Genomic DNA, 18887 nt, shown 5'->3' on the forward strand with positions numbered 1-18887 from the left:
TTTATTAAACTCAAAATGAAAGCATGCTTTTTTATTCCATGGCCGACACATTCTTTGATGGCTGAGTTAAAGAGTTGCCTACTAAATAAATAATTTGAAGCTATCAAGTGATTGACCATGAGGATTAAGAGAATGCTTATCATGTCAGATATTCAAAATTCAGTTATGTGTAATGCTGCCTTTTTACTATCATTTTGATAATAAATGTGGACTTGAGCTCTGCATTCAAAAAAATCTAGCTGAACCAAGCTTTGTAACATGCTGGTAATTCTCAGTTTCTGATGACATTACAATCAATACGGTTTTTATACTGAGTTCAAAGAGTTTACATACATAAACAGGTGTGAGAATTTTGCCATTACTATTTCTCACCTCTTTTCTCAATTAGAACAATTAGCTGAAGGTGGGAAGGAAGTAATGCTACTGCAGACTTGTACAACAGCTGTGAATTGATGCCTATTTCAATTGATGCTATGTATTTATTACTTAGTAAAAAAAAATACTCTTACAATTCCAGTATGAAAGCTATGAGTTACATGACAATAGTAGGTCTTGTCTTCACTTTAGAAATAGATTTAAATCAAATGGGACTTCTTTTCCAAAGAGAAAGGTACAGGCTTCTCATTAGTCAGGCAGGGACATTCTGACTTGTCACACAGATCAATTAATTCCTATCTAAAATTTATGTTTTCATTCCTATTAATTTTCATTTCTTCATCTACACCCACAGGCTGTCACAAACATTAACAACAGGTGGACATTCAAAGCATTCCACCCCCTTCCCATCCGTCTTCTCTCCTTCTTCAGCCCACTAAGCTCAGATGAGGGTACATTGCCACGCTACTTCTTTCTACTGACAGCCCCTCAGCAGCAAGGTTTAACTCTAGGTCTTAAGAATACAAAAGAGTATCAGCTTTTCATCAGCTCTTGACTTTCAGCTGCTGGTTTTCTTTGCTCTAGCATTAAGGTTTGACAGCAGTGTGGTAACACCCAGCAACAAGCAATGCAAAACATTCTCTGTGTAAACAGTGCCTATTTTCTTCCTCCCTTGCTTCCCATTTTACCTCTTTGTTTTTCACTTGCTAACCCTCTGCCCCACTGTATTTCTTCTCCATTTCACCATTTCTTTTCCTGCTCCACACTCTACATTCTCTTCAAAATATTGGCAGTCCAGAGCTGAGCCCTAAAAGCAAATAACAAATGGATCTGATACCCAGCATCTGGTCATAATTAAGACATGCCTCAGATGTAAAAGCAAAAGGAAAAGAACACATTGCTTCAGATAGGTTTACTCTCCAAGCACTTACTCTGTTCCTGTGTTTAACTACAAGAAGGCGGCAATTTTGAGTAAAATCTCATGTACAAAGTAAGAAAGAAAATAAAAGCTCATGATCAGCCTTCTATGACTTTCCAGTGAAAGTTTTACCACACTGCCTTCTCTCCAAATATCCTTTTTCTTTTTTTTTATGCCCTTCCATGCATTTCTTCATGCCACAGCCTAAATTCCTCACTCCCAAGTCCTTCCTACATCCACACAGTCTTCCTCACTGCAGTCCCCCTTCACCCTCTACAAACTTTAGGGAATATGGACTAGTTGCTGCTTTGATGATGATTCAGCAAGCAGTAGAGGACTAGTAAAGGGTTCAGCAGCAGTCCACACCACTTAGGTCGATAACACATGCCCAAGCGATTCCTCTCAAACAGGGACTGTAGACCTAAAATACTATTAAGGTGATAATTAATAAACTCATTCAGAAATAATCTTCATAATCCACTTCGTTTTTTCACAATCTTTATGAGCAGAAAACATTTTGAAACACTAAGTAAATCCTAAGTAATCTACAGAGGACACTATTCTTATTTTTCTGCATCACTGAAGGCCATTCTAACCCATTTTCTCATCCCTCAAAAAGGTGAGTTTCTATATAAACTGCATTATAAACCAGATGTGAAAAACAAGGGCCACACACCAACAGCACATGTTTGTACCACAATACTCACAAAATTCTTATCTGAACATGTAGCTTCCTCAGTACATCAGCTATCAGCATTTTTTACATTTCTAGATCAGGCTTATTGGAAAAAACTGGTTTTGCCAGAGATAATCATCCAAGACACTTACCCAGTTGTGTAAGGTATATTTATTCCCCCTAGATTAATGCTTTCACATCCAACAATGAAGAGTGTTGAAAAGCACAGGAGAGATACACCACTGCAGATCATAGCCAACTTTGCAGACTCTCTTGCACCGAGTTTCAGCTTTTTTATAATGTAGCCCCCTAGGACAATACCAACACCAGCACTTGGGACAATAATCACACCTGCCAGAAAGAAGTTCAAACATCATTAAAACAGGACCTAAAGAAATGGCATAAAATATAAATATTGGTTTCATTCTGTAATTGGATGACTGCAAATGCTGCACTAAGATCTCCATTGTCTGATTCTCTACTAGCAAACTGAGTCAGACTTTTCAAACCTCTGGAGTGTTGTCAAAGAATTTATAAAAGCCTCCTTATCATATCAGCAACAGCCAAAGCACTATAAGAGAACTATTGTACTTACAAGCAGAAACATTGTTTTGTATTTATTTTAGAATGGGGAGAAAGGCTACACAGAGGTCCAGTTTAACCGCTGAAAATTTGAAGAAATCCAGATTTGGACACAAATCTCCCACCTCCCATTCTCATGATTAATTCCAGCAAAGCACACAAGCTAACCTCAAGCAGGACCCCCGAACCCTGGCCACCTGGGAGTGCACACCCAAGCCTGGCTGCAAATTCTGCCTTCTGGATACTTTACTCATGCTGAATAGCACTTTCCCAGGCAAGCGGCACCAGGACAAGAGGAAATGGATGGTCTCAGGCTGAGCCAGGGGAGGTTCAGGATGGACATTAGAAAGAACTTCTTCTCTGAAAGGGTGATTAACCCACTGGAATAGGCTGCCTAGGGAGGTGGTAGAGTCACCATCCCTGGAGGAGCTCAAGAAATAACCAGAACTGGCACTTGGTTCTGTGGTTATTGACATGGTGGTGTTTGGTCAATAGTTGGACTTGATGATCTTGGAGGTCTTTTCCAGCCTTGAGCTTATGATTCCATGATTCCTACCTCAGCATTCCAATTCACCTCTCCACAGGTATGTGGAGTGTAAACAGATCCAACACAATTTTAAAAATTAAGATAATAGAATTAGGGTAAGTTTAAGACACAAAGACGTGCCTATGAAACCTGTGCTGCTCTGCTGCTGCAATTATAAGGTTCAGCAAGACATCACCAGGTTGTGCCCACTTGTCAGGTCCTGAGGTGGGGGTAAAGTCAGCAAATGTCTTTCACTTTTCTTCCCTTGTCTTTTGCTTCTCACTGACGTGTTAGAAGGTCTTTAATTAAAGGCTTTGCCAATAAAGATGCATTCTATATAAACATGGAATTTGAACTACTTTTGGCAGCTGCATCTACAGAGATCCAAACTTTATAATCCAAATTGTTAGAGATGTTGGTCTCTTAAAGAAGCCTGTAAGACTATCACTTGCAAATACCTTTACGACTATTGCAAAGCACACTCATTCTCTGCTAATATGTCTAAAGGTGAAAGGGACATTATATTTATCAAAACGTTGAAATTGTGAAAGCAAGAGTAGAGGGAAAACCAGCTGGCACCTTAATTATCCTGCCATCACCAATGACATTATAGAAGAAAATATCATTTCATGAGGAAGATTCTAAACACTAAATCATCACAGAATCAAAACCAGCCTTTCTTCCAAGAGCAGAAATTAAATGTAGAAGCTGCACAAGTTCAAGACGTGAAGTTTGGCACATACTGTTTTTTGATGATGGTAAATGCCAGGGTTGTTTTGAAACCAAAAGAAACTGGGACTTAATTAAAGAATTGCTGATTAGAAGACAAAAAATTGCCAGTTAAATCTTTACATGAAGAGATTCAGGAAGCACATGTACTCAGCTGGAAAGGTGTGTATTAGGCATAGATGTATAATGTAAATAACATGTAAATTTTCTTTTACTAACCAGAAAATTTGGGAATTTGTCACGTCTTTTACTTTATTAGCCAGCAGCAATCTAATACAGAATTTCCAAGTTTCCCTTTCTCATCCTTCCTACAAATAAATATTTATCAAATTACCAACTGTTGACTTCAATGCTAAGTTTAAGAGCTGGGATTGTAGAAGCAGCGCTTACTTGTCCTTGTTGCACATCCAGCCTGACACATTTCATCTCAATTCTTCTGGTTCATTATAATTATCATTATCAAAGTAATTTAACAGTGGAAACAACAGATGTCAGTAACTTCACACTTTGGGCAAGGTCACACTAGTTTTAGCTCTGTTAATATACTGGTTGTTAAGTACTTTTTCTGTCAAGAATGTTTCTGGTTTATCTTGAGAATGAAATAAGTTATGGTGTAGCCATCCCATCAAGACTCATTACAGTAAAACTCCTGTGTGTGTAGCTACCCTAAGCTTCAGAGAGCATCACAGTCCTATGAGTCAAAGTTTCCTCCTTATATACAGAACAGAGAGATTTCATGCCCTGAAGAAAATCTCATCCCAGAAACTCTCAAATAGAAAGCACCACATGGTGCTTCTACGACTTTTCCTCTCCCCACAGCAGAAACTCCTTGCATTTCTTCCAGCCACTGCAAGTGACAAATTCTTCCCATGTGAGGTCTATGTGCCTTCCTTCTGCTACTTTTTATGCTTTTTTGACAGATGCCTCTGGGCAGCTTCACCCCATACTTCACCAGTGTCCCCACAATTCACTCCACTCCATCACTCTCAGGGCACAGTGTCTGAAAGCATGAGAGAACAAAGAACTAGCCTGCCAAGCAATTAGCAGTTATTCTATATGAGAAACACTATGGAGAATTTAAAAGTATTATTATAAAGACAAATGTCTTTTACACAGCTAGAAGAGAAGAGAAGAGAAGAGAAGAGAAGAGAAGAGAAGAGAAGAGAAGAGAACTCATCTGCATGATACAGGCCCTGATTCTGCACAATATTTTCACCACTTTTAGTAGCCAAGTTCTCAACTCTCACAGTCAGCATCTCTCACAGTCACAGAGCAGTGTGAAGCTTAAAATTTTGTGGTCTATAGTTCTGCTAAAAGTTGGACATGGCTGTACATTGGTACAGCAGGGGAGGCACCACACATACAAGATAGGGGTCTCTGAAATGACAGGTAGGAGGGAATTTGGGGAGTTCTGACTAGACTAGATTGTTGTCTCAATGTAAATAAGGAGAAAACCACCACCCTGGAGGAGACAGATAACTGAAGGATGGGACAGATAAACAACTTTTCACTGAGGGGAAAAAAAAGACAAAGATATTTTAAAGATCAAAGGGGAAGTAAAATTCAGAGAAAATAACAGTTTTAATAGATTTTTTAAAGCACACAAATTGCAGTCATGTCTGTGGTTTCTCTAGCTTGTTTCTGTCGTTTTTTTTCCTCTTTCGAGACCATCAACAAATGACAAAACATCTCTAGGCCTATTAAAAAAAAAAAATCCAGCCCTTTAACAATATAAATGGGTCCACGTTTTACTAAATACATATAACAAACATCAAGAAATAGTCTGAATATCTAACCAAATGCAGAAAGCTGGATCCAATCACCTGTTTGAACAAACACATTTTTGGTTCATTCCTAACTGACTCATTTCATTAGCCAAAGCCAACCTTGCAAGGTAACACTATGTGGCAATGCCTTACCAGTGTAGATGCTGGCATTGGAAGCTGGGATGCCAAACTGTGACTCGATGAACTTGGGAATGAAGGTAATAAAAGCTGTGACAATGGCACTCTCAGCTGTGTATGACAAACTCACAAAAAGGAATGTCATGTTGCTTAAGATCCTGACAGCTGCTCTTGGAAGCTCTATAAAATGACAAAAATGACAAACGAATGTTATAAACAATGGGTGAGAAACAAAAGCAAACTGAAACAGAACCAATTGATTTTCTTTTAGACAGACTGGCAATAATGGCTTGCCAGCAGCTGGTACATTTGCTGGCCAGAAGGGAGAGTGCATACTTGGGATTGCAGCCCTTGCTCCCTGCTCTGACCCCATCTCACTGCCTTGCTCAGGGCCACAGTCACACTTGGCACAAACACAACCGAGCTGTGTATTAAAAAAAACATCTGAAAGAACAGATAGTAACACCATAACAGAAAGAAAAACAGCAATAAAATGTAGGGATTTTGGAATTATTCTGATATCTTGAGATTTTCTGTGAGATAACACATATCACACTGCTGAATTGACAGTACTGAGTTTTGCATTCCATAGGAGGAAAAAAGATCCTACATTCCCTGTTACTCTGTGCTTCAAGGACCATGCCTGGAAAGCTGAGGCAATAATAATCTAATTTGAAAGGGGAACCAAAATATTTTTAGTTAAACATTTTTCTGCATGACTTAAAAGCATTTACAATGACACAGACAAAGTATAATGAAAAGATTACATCAATGATATCAAAGAATCAATATACCTTACATATAACTCAATTAATATTCTCAGAAGGGATAAAGAAATCAATTAAGAATGAGAGCACATCATTAACCTAAATTGAAAAAGTATTCATAGATGTTGCAATTATTCTCAAATCAAATACCAAACCCCCATGAAATTCAGCACTGTAGTTAAACACATACTTTTAATTTAGTTCCGCAGTGATGTCAAATTATCATCCTCCTATTCAGCACTTAATTTTTTTCAGATTAGATGCTGTGATTTTAAACACATCTTCTTTTCCTTGGGGCTTTTTTTATCCAAGATCATTTTTTTCTTAAGTGTTATATGTAACCTACTATAGCTCAGATTTTTTTCATCTGCTTTTCACTTGATAGAGAAATGGAATAGTGCTTGAACCAAAGCCAATTGAATTCAATGACAAGAGCACCCATTAGAAATACATGTTGAGCAAGAAAAACTGAGTGAGAATTTTATTGATGTTAAAAGTTGTCAAGACAAAAATCTGTCTCACTTTCTCCATTGACTCCAGTAGGTTATCTGTATAAAAGCAAACAGAATTTCACTTGTCATGTCAAAACTTGTCAAGCTGCAAATTAGCACTTAAGTCATTCGACTGCATCCAGTCTTAGCTTATGCCAGTTGTCAAAATTTATACTTAATTCATTATGAGTGCTGGGTTTATAATTTTAATGTAGTCAAATGCTCTCCTGCAACATCTATGAAGAAACATATTAAATGTTAACTACAAAATTTGGTGGAAATAACCAATGAATAAATCATATTAAGAAGCACTCATATATTTGAATCCTAATGTTTTTTACCACCTACAACTCCAAAAAAGAAAAAAAAAGGTGGTGCTGTTTGCAATAGAAGCAACAGGAGCAAGCAGTTATGACCACGCTGATGCTGCTGTGAGAAATGAATCAGGAAGCAGAAAGAAGGACTGGTCCTGTTGGAAACTGAGCTACTTAGTAGCAGCTGTGCACCTGGGTTGAAAATGTGGGAGAAAATAAGGTATCATCACAGAAGGAAAGATTATTTTATTAGGATGATGAACTGAGTGTTCTTTGAAATGAATTGGTAGTTCCTGGCCAAGGGCTGAACTCAATGTCTTTGCTGAACAGATTATTTCACAGAGTCTGGTCCAGACATCATAATACCTGGTAAAGGTTGCCCTTCCTGGTAAAACTGAGCTTCAGGAAAATGTCTGCTTTAGAATTTTCAGTCAACTAAAGAATTAATTTGGCAAAGAACTGCAGAGCTAATGAACATTTTGCTCCAGTGTTTGTATGTAGAGAGCTGTACTTCTGTTGACTCCTACTTACTGGAGTAAGTAATTTCATCTGAGCACTCAGGCTAAAGGTCATTATTCATTTTAAAACTAATTAGTATTTTGAAATGGGATTTCTACTGTTAAGTAGATAAAACTTAGTGTCTTGGAATAAGCACAAGTTCCCTTACACCCATGTGAAGGGCTCTTCAGAGAACAGCTTTGCTGATTACCGTAAATGTTGGCATGAAATAAAGAGTTTATTTCTGCATGCCGCACTAATACACACCACCTGGAGCACTTAAGAGTTGATCTTCATGGTTTATAAACAGCAATTGTCTGGCATACAAGGGAAATAACTAACTTTTCTAACTTTTAAACACACATTAGGAGTTGGACTTTCCCTGATTTCCTCCCATGGCCACCATCAAACCCTGTGTGACAGCACCTACACTACATTTCTGAATTGAAAAACCTATACTAAAAAGGTATAGTTTTTTTTTTTATCACAGTAACTGTAGTAAAAAGCAAGAATGCTAAAAACTTAAAGGATCCTCTGTACTACATATCAATCAAGCTTTTAAAACATTTCTATGTCAAATTACTTTTGCGTGGCTAGCCATAGGTCTAGGCTTTGATTTCAAGGCCATTATTAAACCTGTCAGGTTTGATTTTTAGGAAAGACATCTTCAAAAGTCATTGCATGTTTTAGCAAATGTGCATCAGAAACAAACCTACAGAACTTGCAATTTCCCTCATTCTGTCATCTAAACTAATAAACCTCTATCAATTACACTCCTAGAATTAAAACAATCTTTTACCTTGGCTGTAAGCATGTTTATATTTCTGTGCAGTAACTCAAATTTTAACATCTCATCTTTTTTTTTTTCCCACCCCAATAACCTAGTATATAACTAAGAGTAGATTGAAACCTGCCTTGCTGGACAGGTTTGCTAGTCTACTGGCATTTGTCTTCCTTTCATGATCTTTGACAGTATTTTTCTCTGATAAGTATTCATTTTTCTTTCACTCATGTGTTGGACCACTGTGATTCATGGTAAGGGAAAAGCATAAGAAAAGTCTGCAAGTAATACAAGTATTCATAAATATTTCCCTAAGCAAAGCACTGTGAACAGAATTTCAATAAAAACTCAAGTAATTCTGACTTCACCTCCTTTTTCAATATTTAATATAGTTTCTTTTATCCTTGTTCCCATATCCTGCATGGAGCTAATCACTAATCTCTGCAATAGTATTTTACCATTTTGTTATCAACTCACACACCATTTAAACAACCTCATTTGACTCTCAGGACAGGCCTAAAGCACCTGGGTGGTGGCTGGGTCATTGAACAGTCCCTAATATCCCATCAAGAGAGAAGGGGTTCAGAACCAGTTTGATATGAATATTACTTATTTTAACTTGATTTAGAGCAGGCCCTCAAGGCTCCAGTTAGCACTGCTCATCACTGCATGGAGCTATGCCAACCTTTTCTATTTTGAGCTCTTCAGGACAGCCTTAAGAAAGGACGAGAGGGAAGTACCCTGCTCAAGGTCAGTGGCACTGCAGGATCTGCAGCCCATGGTCTGCTGAACCCTCTGACATTCACAAGTGCCACACACACAGCCCACTGTCTCCTCCTCCTTCTCTTTCTTTCCTCTTGATCCCTGTCAACTGATCTTCAGGTAGCACAGAAACTCCAATCCAGGTCCTCGGCAAAGCACTTCAGAGGCCTTATCCTGCAGCCATAAGCCCCTTAGGGGTTTCTTTTATCTCTCCTGATGCCCTGACAGTCATTATTACTCTGTCTGTCCCTCACAGGAACTCACTGAGAAAGGCATACAACAGCTGGTAGATGTGAAAAGGCAGACAGGAAAATTCTACATTTAGGAAAGGGCTGTACATAGGAATAAAACAAAAACAACCCCAAAGGCTACAAAATACATGTAGTTAATTAGATTAATTTTTAAATTCAGATTAGATAAGTGTATTTTAAGTAATACATACATTTGCTTTCTTTACACTCTTCCTTTATTCAATTGTACAGTAAGTTTCATGACAGTGGTAAGTGAAAGAGGGACTGCAGATACAATTTCCATGGTACAAAACCCTAAGGGTATCTAGGTAATATGAAAACAGTCTAGAAAATAATCTAGGTAATAAATGAAAACAGAAGTTTGGTCTGCTCAGATTCAGTAGTATCTGCACGTATGGGATCAAACCGTGTTTTCTTCATTATAAAACTCCTCTAGCTTATGTAATCTACACTACCTCTGTTTTTCCCAATAAACTACATCTAATTTTCTTCTTTCTGTGACCTACTTACTCTTTTATTTAATACTTTTAATACCTGACTCAGAAGCATTCTCCAACTCACATTTTCCTCTTAAAACATAAGTAAGAAAAGACTGAATTCCAAGCCCTTGCAACTTGAAACATGTGAAAAAGCAAAGCTGTATCTGTATTTTTATCTAATCTCAGCTCTACCATGGGCCAAAACAAAGCTCAGGTCACTGAAGTTTGAGGCTACTTGTGGATGGATTTGGTTTAGGTTTATTTCTTCAGCCTAATACAGGCATTTAGTGCAGAAAAAAGAATTGTGACTTTTTGATCCCTTTTCATTTGCCTAGAGAATTAATTAGGAAATTAGGACAAGGTACAACAAGGCAAAAATAATTTTGCCAGGCTTCCCAGGTAAGATGACATCACACTGGAAGAACAAGACACTTACTTTCCTTACCAAAGCTGCATAGATTTCAGAGATTTGAACCTCTCTTGTGGCAAACTATGACATCATTGATATTTATTAGTACATAACAGAAGATATGACCTACTAAATCAACAGTCTCCTGGCTACTGCCTAAGTGGAGTTTCTGCCCATAGTGCTATAAAAATGAAGCTCTGAAATTCAATGGAAAGTATAAAATGTTCACTGCATCTCAGAAGAAGCAATGCTAAATTACTTAGACACATATGATCCTTTTTCCTTCTCATTAAAAACAAAATTACCTCAGCTGAGAAGCTTGAGGCATGATCTTATTCCATAAAGCCCACTTAAACTGGAAATATAATTATATAATAGTGCATTTCTGCTGCAGGCATTCTTTGCTGGGGTAACTGACACCAAATGGGAAAGCTATTATCAGCTTATAGCAAAAAATTTTTCTGCTTATCTCAACTAGCTTGCTATCTTTCTGGCATGTTTCTTTTCACTGTTCCACATGGTGAAGTTTCTCCTCTAAAGAAAATTAGAAGTTTTGTATAGTAAAACCTCTAATTTGGTAGCTCTATTAACATATTAATATAGAATTTTATAGAATGTATGCTACACATCTAGGCAGATACATACCAAAGAAAAACATGCTAAAATGAGACATACAGAAGTTTTTACTCCTGTAAAAAAAAGTCCTACAAAACATTCTCCCAACCAAATACTTGTTTATTCTGTATCTGCTGTGCCTGTAGGGACAGCATGGCCTGGAAGGTGAAACTATGTATCAGAACAGAGAACCAGCATCAGCAAACTCACCCAGATGCAGTTCATCTGTACACCTGTATCTTCACAAGGCATGCCCAAGGGTGAAGCAGTCTCTGCTGTGACATTTCCTGCAATCCTCAGGAAGGAGTCCAGCAAAGATTAGACACCCTCAATTCCCATGTTACTGAGAAAATATTGACAGGGGAAATCCTGAACTACTTTCAATAATTAGAGGCCAATAGGTTTGAAGGCAAATAAAACCCACAACTAGTTGTGTGGATTGAGGAGAAAATATTACGTATTGGGACTCACAAATATGTAAATTAGAGTCTTCAACGGAGGAATGAAACATGCTTTTCTTGCTTCTCCATCACATTTTTAACCACTTTGCCAACAAAGGGAGAACATGGTCTGAAAGACCTGATATTTGAGGTTCACTTTGCTTGCTCTTTGCTTGCCTTGTACCTTAAGAAGCTGATTTATAATCTAATAAAATCACACCAAGAAAGTTCTGCTATCCTCTTTTTCCTTTACTTCTGTAGAAATTAACAGTAACTTTAGGTACTCTGAGAGAATCAGTGTAAATATAATACAGAGCAAATCAATATGTAGGTGTGCAAACGTAACTTAAAATTACACTGGTTTAGTCTAAAACCAGTTGGTTTTACTAAGCCTTGTCTACTCAGCATAAAGAGTGATCATAAATGTTTCATTAAAAAGTCTGCCAATCATTATAGCCTGGACTGATATCCAAGTAAAAAGTAACACTAATGTCTATTTCAACAAGGAGTTAAAAGTTTTGAGTTCAAATTAGGTCTGATGGTACAATGGGTATTTTATGTTTTCTCCCAGTCCCACTGCATTTGTCAGGCCACCATGAAATGGCACAACCAGCATCTGCATCTCAAAATCCAAGGAAGACACAACAACACTAACAACACAATGGCATTGAGGCACATTCACTCTTGTCCTATACTATTCAATTTTATGACATTGTCAAGTCTGTATTGTCAATTTAAATTCTAGATGCTTCACATTAATCAATTTGTAGCAACACTGCTCTTCTTCCCCAGGGAATTTGTCAATGATTATTACTTACTGTTAGATTTTATATTAATGGCTACTTCTTGAATAAAATAAAAGTCTTTACTACTTGTCAATCTTTTGATCTCTTCTTGTTTCAAAATTAGCACAGGTTTTATTTGCCTTAGCCTTCAGAAAATAGTTTGCAGTACAAAATAGGAAAGGAATATGAAACAAATAATCTTTCTCTATGAACTTACCCAAATGCATGAATATAACTGAACTCACATACCAGAATTCCTTCTACTTGTTTCACTTATACTGTAGAAGAGCACTTTATTCCATGAAGTTCAGCTTATAAAACAAGTGTGACAATTACAAACTCTTAAGTGCACGAATTCATGTGACAAGAAGAAAATGGATGTCCTACAATCACTGCTGTTGTCTGACATTTTAGAGGATGAGTATCTATTAAAATCTCAGTGGCAAAAACATAATAGCAAATACAGGATGTTAAAGCTGCCTTCAATTACACTCATACAATCCTGGATGACCTTACACAAAACCTATAGCATTTATAAATAAAAACAAACTTTACCTTTAACATTCTCTCCAAATCCCATAGAGGCAGAAACTGAACTGTCTGTTTCTGTTTTGCTACTTGTTTTCTCTTTCATCACATCATCATCACTTGAAACATCATCAGAGTTCATCTTCTTTTTCTTTTTTTTATGTCGAGGAGGGAGCTTTTTCGGAAAGGTAAACATGGGAAATATCACAAGGAGCATTGCAATGGCACAAAGGAGAAATCCACTCCACCTAATGCCAGGAAAGCAGGAATGGAAACAAAAGGAAACACATTACATGAAACAAAAAAAAAAAAACAAAGTTACTGTTACAGGCTGCACTGACTGGAAAGACAGACTTGCAAAATCTGAAAAACTGACACTAAGAGTGAAGAATTGGAGTGGGGGAGAACCCTCACTGCACTAAATTCCTTAATCAGAAGGCGTTTCTGTTGGCTTATTTACTGAAAGGTATTCATCCAGAATCTACAAAAATTTATTAAATAGTGTCAGCTTTAAGTTACCGTGAATTTTCAGTTCTGGTAAATTTTCAGTACCAAGTGCTGAGAATTAGATATTCACTTTGACTTAGCCTTTCACAGATAATTCCCAGTAAAGCAATATAGTATTTCTCTGGAGAACACAGAAAAAGCTAGCCATGCCATGAGAAGATAAACATCCTGATAGATACATCAGGGCTAAATCTGTTCTGCTTTCCAGTGCCTACCTCTCATGCCCTGACTGTCCAATTCTCTCCCTTCACAACTGAAGAGTTCCCAAAGCCTGAATGTAAAACAAGTGATGCGCTACAATTCATGCCCAAAACTCTGTTCTGTGACTGCAACCTGAAATAGCCTTCACAAAGCATTTCTTCTTCTCTCTCTCTGTATTTAAATACGGGATATAAAAACAACCCCGAAATGATCCCTGGGCTCTCAGAGAATGACCCACAACACACAGAAGGGACAATGTGTGAGATACAGAACAGAGCTCTTCAGCCACATATAACTGTCCTCTCTGGAGCCAAAAAGCTTCACAGACTTCACGACAACACCACAGATGGGCAAAAGAGCTGCACTAGAAAGTTCTGTAGAGTTAACTCGAGTCAGCAGCCAGAACACTCACAGCAGAGTGTCAGATAACATCATTTCTCCTCTGAGTTTTAGCAATGAAAGACTAAGGGAAACATAACCTCACACAGCTGGTTCCATAAAGAAGGACAACCTCAGAATCCACCCACAAAGCTCTTCTTACATACTGGAAGTAAGCAGTTTTCACTACAGACTCATCTCATTGTACCAGGTTTACAGGGCAAGGTTTTGATAGCACAGTAGGGACTGCAGGGGTGCTTCTGTGTAAAGACACCGTGAGCTGTTCCACACTGGACAGAGAGAGCTCCAGCCAGTTTTAAAACAGATCCACCACTACCCAATGCTGAGCCTATCAGAACGCTTGTGGCACCTTGGTATTCACCTATTTAAGAAAGGGGAAAAAACACTGCACAGCAACTGTGTGAAGGGGGTGAGAAAATATGGAAGAAACAGCCCTGCAGACCCAAGGTGAGAGAAGAAGTGGAGAAGGGGCTCCAGGTGCAGAGATTCACCTGCAGGCCCAGGACAAGACCATGGTATACACATCCAGACTGTGGGGAACCCACACTGGAGCAGGCTCCAGCAGGAATTGTGGCCTGTGGAGAAGGGCCCCCACAGGAGCAAATTTTCAGGCAGGATATGTCTGTCACCCATGGGGGATGCTGGAGCATTCTGCGTCTGGAGGACTGCCCTCTATGGAAAGGACCTGTGCTGGACCAGTTAATAAAAGACTGTCTGAAGCAGAGAAGGAGCAACAGAGACAAGGTGTTACAAACTGACCACAATCCCCTTTCCACAGCCCACTGCATCACTCCACTGGAAGATGTAGAAAAGTCAGGAGCAAAGCTGAGCTTTTGCAGAAGGAAGGAGTGGGTATGAAGTGCTTGTAGGTTTCTTTTTAATTCTTTCTATCCTACTCTGTTATTAAATGGTGATAAATTAATTTCCCTTAGTCAAGTCTACTTGGTCCATTATAGTAATTAGTGAGGGTTTCCCCTGTCCTTATCTCAATCTATGAGCTTTCCATCATATTTTCTCCCCGTTTTGCTGAGGAAGGGGAGTGAGACAGCTTGGTGGGCACCTGGCAGCCAGCCAAAGCCAACCCACCACACAAATCTACACTAGTATTTGGAAGTTCCAGTGAAGTCAAACAGGTTACAATAATATTCAACCACGACAATTACAGCTTTTTCATTTCAAATCAAATTTCCAGAATCATGGTGCTTTGACCCTGGCTGGATGCCAGGTGCCCACCAAAGTAATTCTTATCACTCCTCACCCTCAGCAGGACAGGGGAGGGGAAATGTAATGAGAGACTCCCACTTGCTGCAGGGGAATCTCTGCTCAGGCATCTGGAGCACCTCCTCCTCCTTCAATGACATTGGGGTCTGCAGAGCTGTTTCTATTGCATATTTTCATTCCACTCTCTTCTGACTGCTGCTGGTGTTGCACATGTGTTTTTGTTTCCCCCATTCTTAAATATGTTATCCCAAAGGTGCTACTACCACCACTTGGCCAGCCTCCTCTTGGAGCTGACTGACATTGGCTCTTTCAGGCAGAGGTGAAGCTTCTGGAAGCTTCTCACAGAAGCCACCCCTGTAGCCTTCCTTCTACCAAAACCTTGCCGTGCAAACCCAATACAAGAAAAAAATTTTACATATTTTTGTACTACCTTTACAGTATTAATTATATATTTATTCAAACTTTAAATATTTTAAATTCTGAGTAGACAGGATTCCTTGCACAGGAAACAAAAAGCATTTGGCCTCATATTTGTAATGCAAAGATATTGCAAACTTTATTTTTCAATGAAACTAGATTCATATGCAATGCTTTGTGTGGTAAATGATTACACACAGGCAAACACGGATAAACAGCCATGCGTAACACTATTTTTATTAGAAGCTTACAGGAAGCTTTTGCAAGGCAAATATAAGTGACTGAAAGTTTTGACTAATTTTGATATTATGTAAACAGAAAATCCTCTATTCATTCATTTTAGCTGATAACATACATGGATTAGAAAGCAGACTTTTAGGAGGATTAGTCAGCACTGTCAGACAGAATAAATCCGTAGTCTGTATAAAAATGTAGCAACATCCCTTTCAGGATCTCAAAGGCAGAAGCTGCAGAGGCACTGATCAAAGAAACAATCTGTGGCAATAATATGCAGAAATCTGCCACCACCCACTCAGGAGGAAACAGCAAAGGAGACAGGGCCTATAATGTAGCACAACATGAAATTTAAATCCAAAGGGACTGTTATGACAGCATACCAAATGCTGGAGATGTCACAAATGCAGCACTGGATACAATTATCTCACCATCTACACTTCACAACTTCCTGGAGAAATATCAAAGAATTGGAAAACAGACAAAAGATGGTATCAAAAATAATAAGAACACCTACAATGGGAAATTGAAAGGTCAGAACAGGAACCATATTAATTTAAAAAGCCCTTGATTTTCTGTCTTCTAAAGTCAAAGAAAATATGCAGAAGAATACCTCAAAGGCATCCGCACAAGCCCTAGGACCTCAAATAAAGCAATTAAAGCTAAGGAAGGACCAGACAATGTTGAAGGAATTCCTTTAAACTTCTTGTGTAGAATGTTGATGAAAGACTATATAGGAAGATCCAAGTATTTAACAGATTCTGAAGTAGAAAAACACTCAGAAACGCATCAGCAAAAGAAAATTTGATTCAAAGCACCTGACAGACCGCCAAGGGCTACTCCACAACTAATGAGGTCCCTATACAGCACATTAACAGTTCTCAAAGACAACAACATGATGATGAATGATTTCTAACAGATATCCCTACAGTTACCACATTTGAATAAAAAACAGTTTCAAACATTTGATGGGCTAGCATAGACAGCTGGCTTGTAATTTAGCCCAGAGCACCTACAGAAACCCCAGGTGTGCAAAACCTAGGAGCAGAAATCCAAGTCCTGTGAAACTCAAGGAATAATCAGATCAGAAATAACCCTAAAAAATAACCATTTTAATTTACCATGTTGCACAAGAGATAAACCAAATTACATGTCTTACAATATACCTCCTAGAACGGAACAGCTTAAGGAAAAAACAGGCTATATTGCTTTTATTTTAGCCATATATCATAGTTGCTATAGTCACTATTTTGTCTGTAAGCACTGCCTCCTCTAACAGTGGAAATTGTTAAATTGAATCCCGCAATTAAGTTGCATTAGGAACCTGAGAGTCATAATAAAGAAAAGATAGGAATCAAGGACACTAATTCACCTCAAAGGAAACAAAACTCAGAAATCTCATATATGACTTCTCATTACATTATCTCAATATAACCATACTTTTGAAGTGTGTCAGCTGAAGTAAGTGTTGGGCTACTCTTACATTTCAAATTCTTAGATTGCATAAATAAAAATAAACTTGACAACACAGCACTTCCCTGCAAGGAGAAAATGTCACAGTCCCAGAAAATACATTTCAGTGGAATGAAAGTCTACACTTCCAGAATTCTCTGCAACCAGGCAGTTAGTGAGTAGCAAGGGACAAAGATTTAACCCTCACACTGTAGGAGTCCTGCTTTTTTTTTTAATGGGTAGACATAGATTCAGAAAGAGAAAAGAGGATGAGACACAAATGCTATGAATGCCACTAAACTTTTATGAGAGGCCACTACAGATTGTGGAACAAATTATCAGAGACCTGATAGCAGCTGATCCTCATCAGAAATTAAAGAGAGAAGGAACTGACATAGTCAAAAACAAACAAAAAAACCTGGAATACCCATCAAGGAAAGCCAGACTCTACAGATTTAATAAACAAGATAAAAAAAGAAAACTTTGAATGACTTTGTTGCTTTGGCTATTTTACTTTTGCTGAAGCTGCTTGAGTTAAAACTCAGTTATATCAGTGGTTGTGTTATAAATAAAGTCAAAAGGTCATCCCACATTCATACAGACCCACTGATTTCAATTAACAAATATAATTATGGGCCTGTTTGCAATTTCTGCCAAAAAGTACCAATCAGATGCTGATTACCAGTCCTGACATGTCATTAAAAACATGTATTTTTTTTACACAAAAGTGTAAGAATTTTATAGAGAATGTATAATGTTTTGCTCTGATTCCCAATCTTTTATACTAGAATAGTCCAAATTTTGACATTGCTGCGCACTCACAGAACAGATCTTTCCAGTGAGATGAGTCAGTAGATAAATCAGAGCAGGGAGCTATTAACCTCAAGGCCACACTCAGCACTCAGCTTTGCCTTTCCCTTGCTGAAAATTTGACAAAACAGTGCAGCAATGCTCTTGGACTAAGTAAGACCAATAAAGCAGGACTAAATCTTTAAAGGTTTAAGAAAACTCCAAAGAGAGAATTTTTCATATCAAACTGTCAGGAAAGATCACTGCAGAATAAACAGAAACAGATACAGACTGAACTGCAATAGCACAACGACAAACACTAACCCAGGGCACAAGAACTGACACTGCATCTTACACCTACAAAGCAGAGGTCTCTTCCTGGGATAATGAACTTCAAGTTTTTTCTGGGATTGCATAAAAACTTCAAGGCAGATTTATGATTTATCTGAAAAAGGCAGTTAAAGCCTCCTCAAGACCTGCTTCCTCAAAGACACCTTGCCAAGGAGGCTGCATGTCAAAGGCTGCCTGAAGACATCAGCTAACAATTACAGCTGCTACATCTCAGTGCTGCTGGAAGCCTACTCCCTATTAGAGAATAATGTGATGGTTTACAGCACCTCCAGCCTAAACACAAGCCATCACCCTGAGAAAGAAAGACTAGAAAGGGCGTGTTCTGAACCCATCCTATCTCCTTCACTTGGAATAGGATCAGTAAAGTCTAGTGTTTCTCATCTGGGCAGCAGAGCTGAGCGTTTCATGCTGCCTCCTCTGGAAAACCAAAGAGGAGATTAATCCAGCTTCCAGTAGGAAGGGGTTGGTTCTGAGCAGCAGAGATG

The 18887-nt window shown here is 38.3% G+C and overlaps 1 protein-coding gene across 1 annotated transcript in view; it reads right to left on the bottom strand.

Moving 5' to 3' along the window:
• SLCO5A1 (solute carrier organic anion transporter family member 5A1) overlaps positions 1-18887 on the bottom strand; it is a gene marked incomplete at its 5' end in the record, with an annotated part of 68279 nt that overhangs the window by 16647 nt on the left and 32745 nt on the right. Inside the window, 3 exons of the mRNA XM_083877329.1 lie at positions 2123-2321; positions 5727-5891; positions 12859-13079. Coding sequence (XP_083733455.1) covers positions 2123-2321; positions 5727-5891; positions 12859-13079 — 585 coding nt within the window. The remainder of the gene's footprint in view (positions 1-2122; positions 2322-5726; positions 5892-12858; positions 13080-18887) is intronic.

Source organism: Zosterops lateralis (assembly GCF_965231275.1).
Source record: "Zosterops lateralis genome assembly, chromosome: 1".
NCBI classification, from domain to species: Eukaryota; Metazoa; Chordata; class Aves; order Passeriformes; family Zosteropidae; genus Zosterops; species Zosterops lateralis.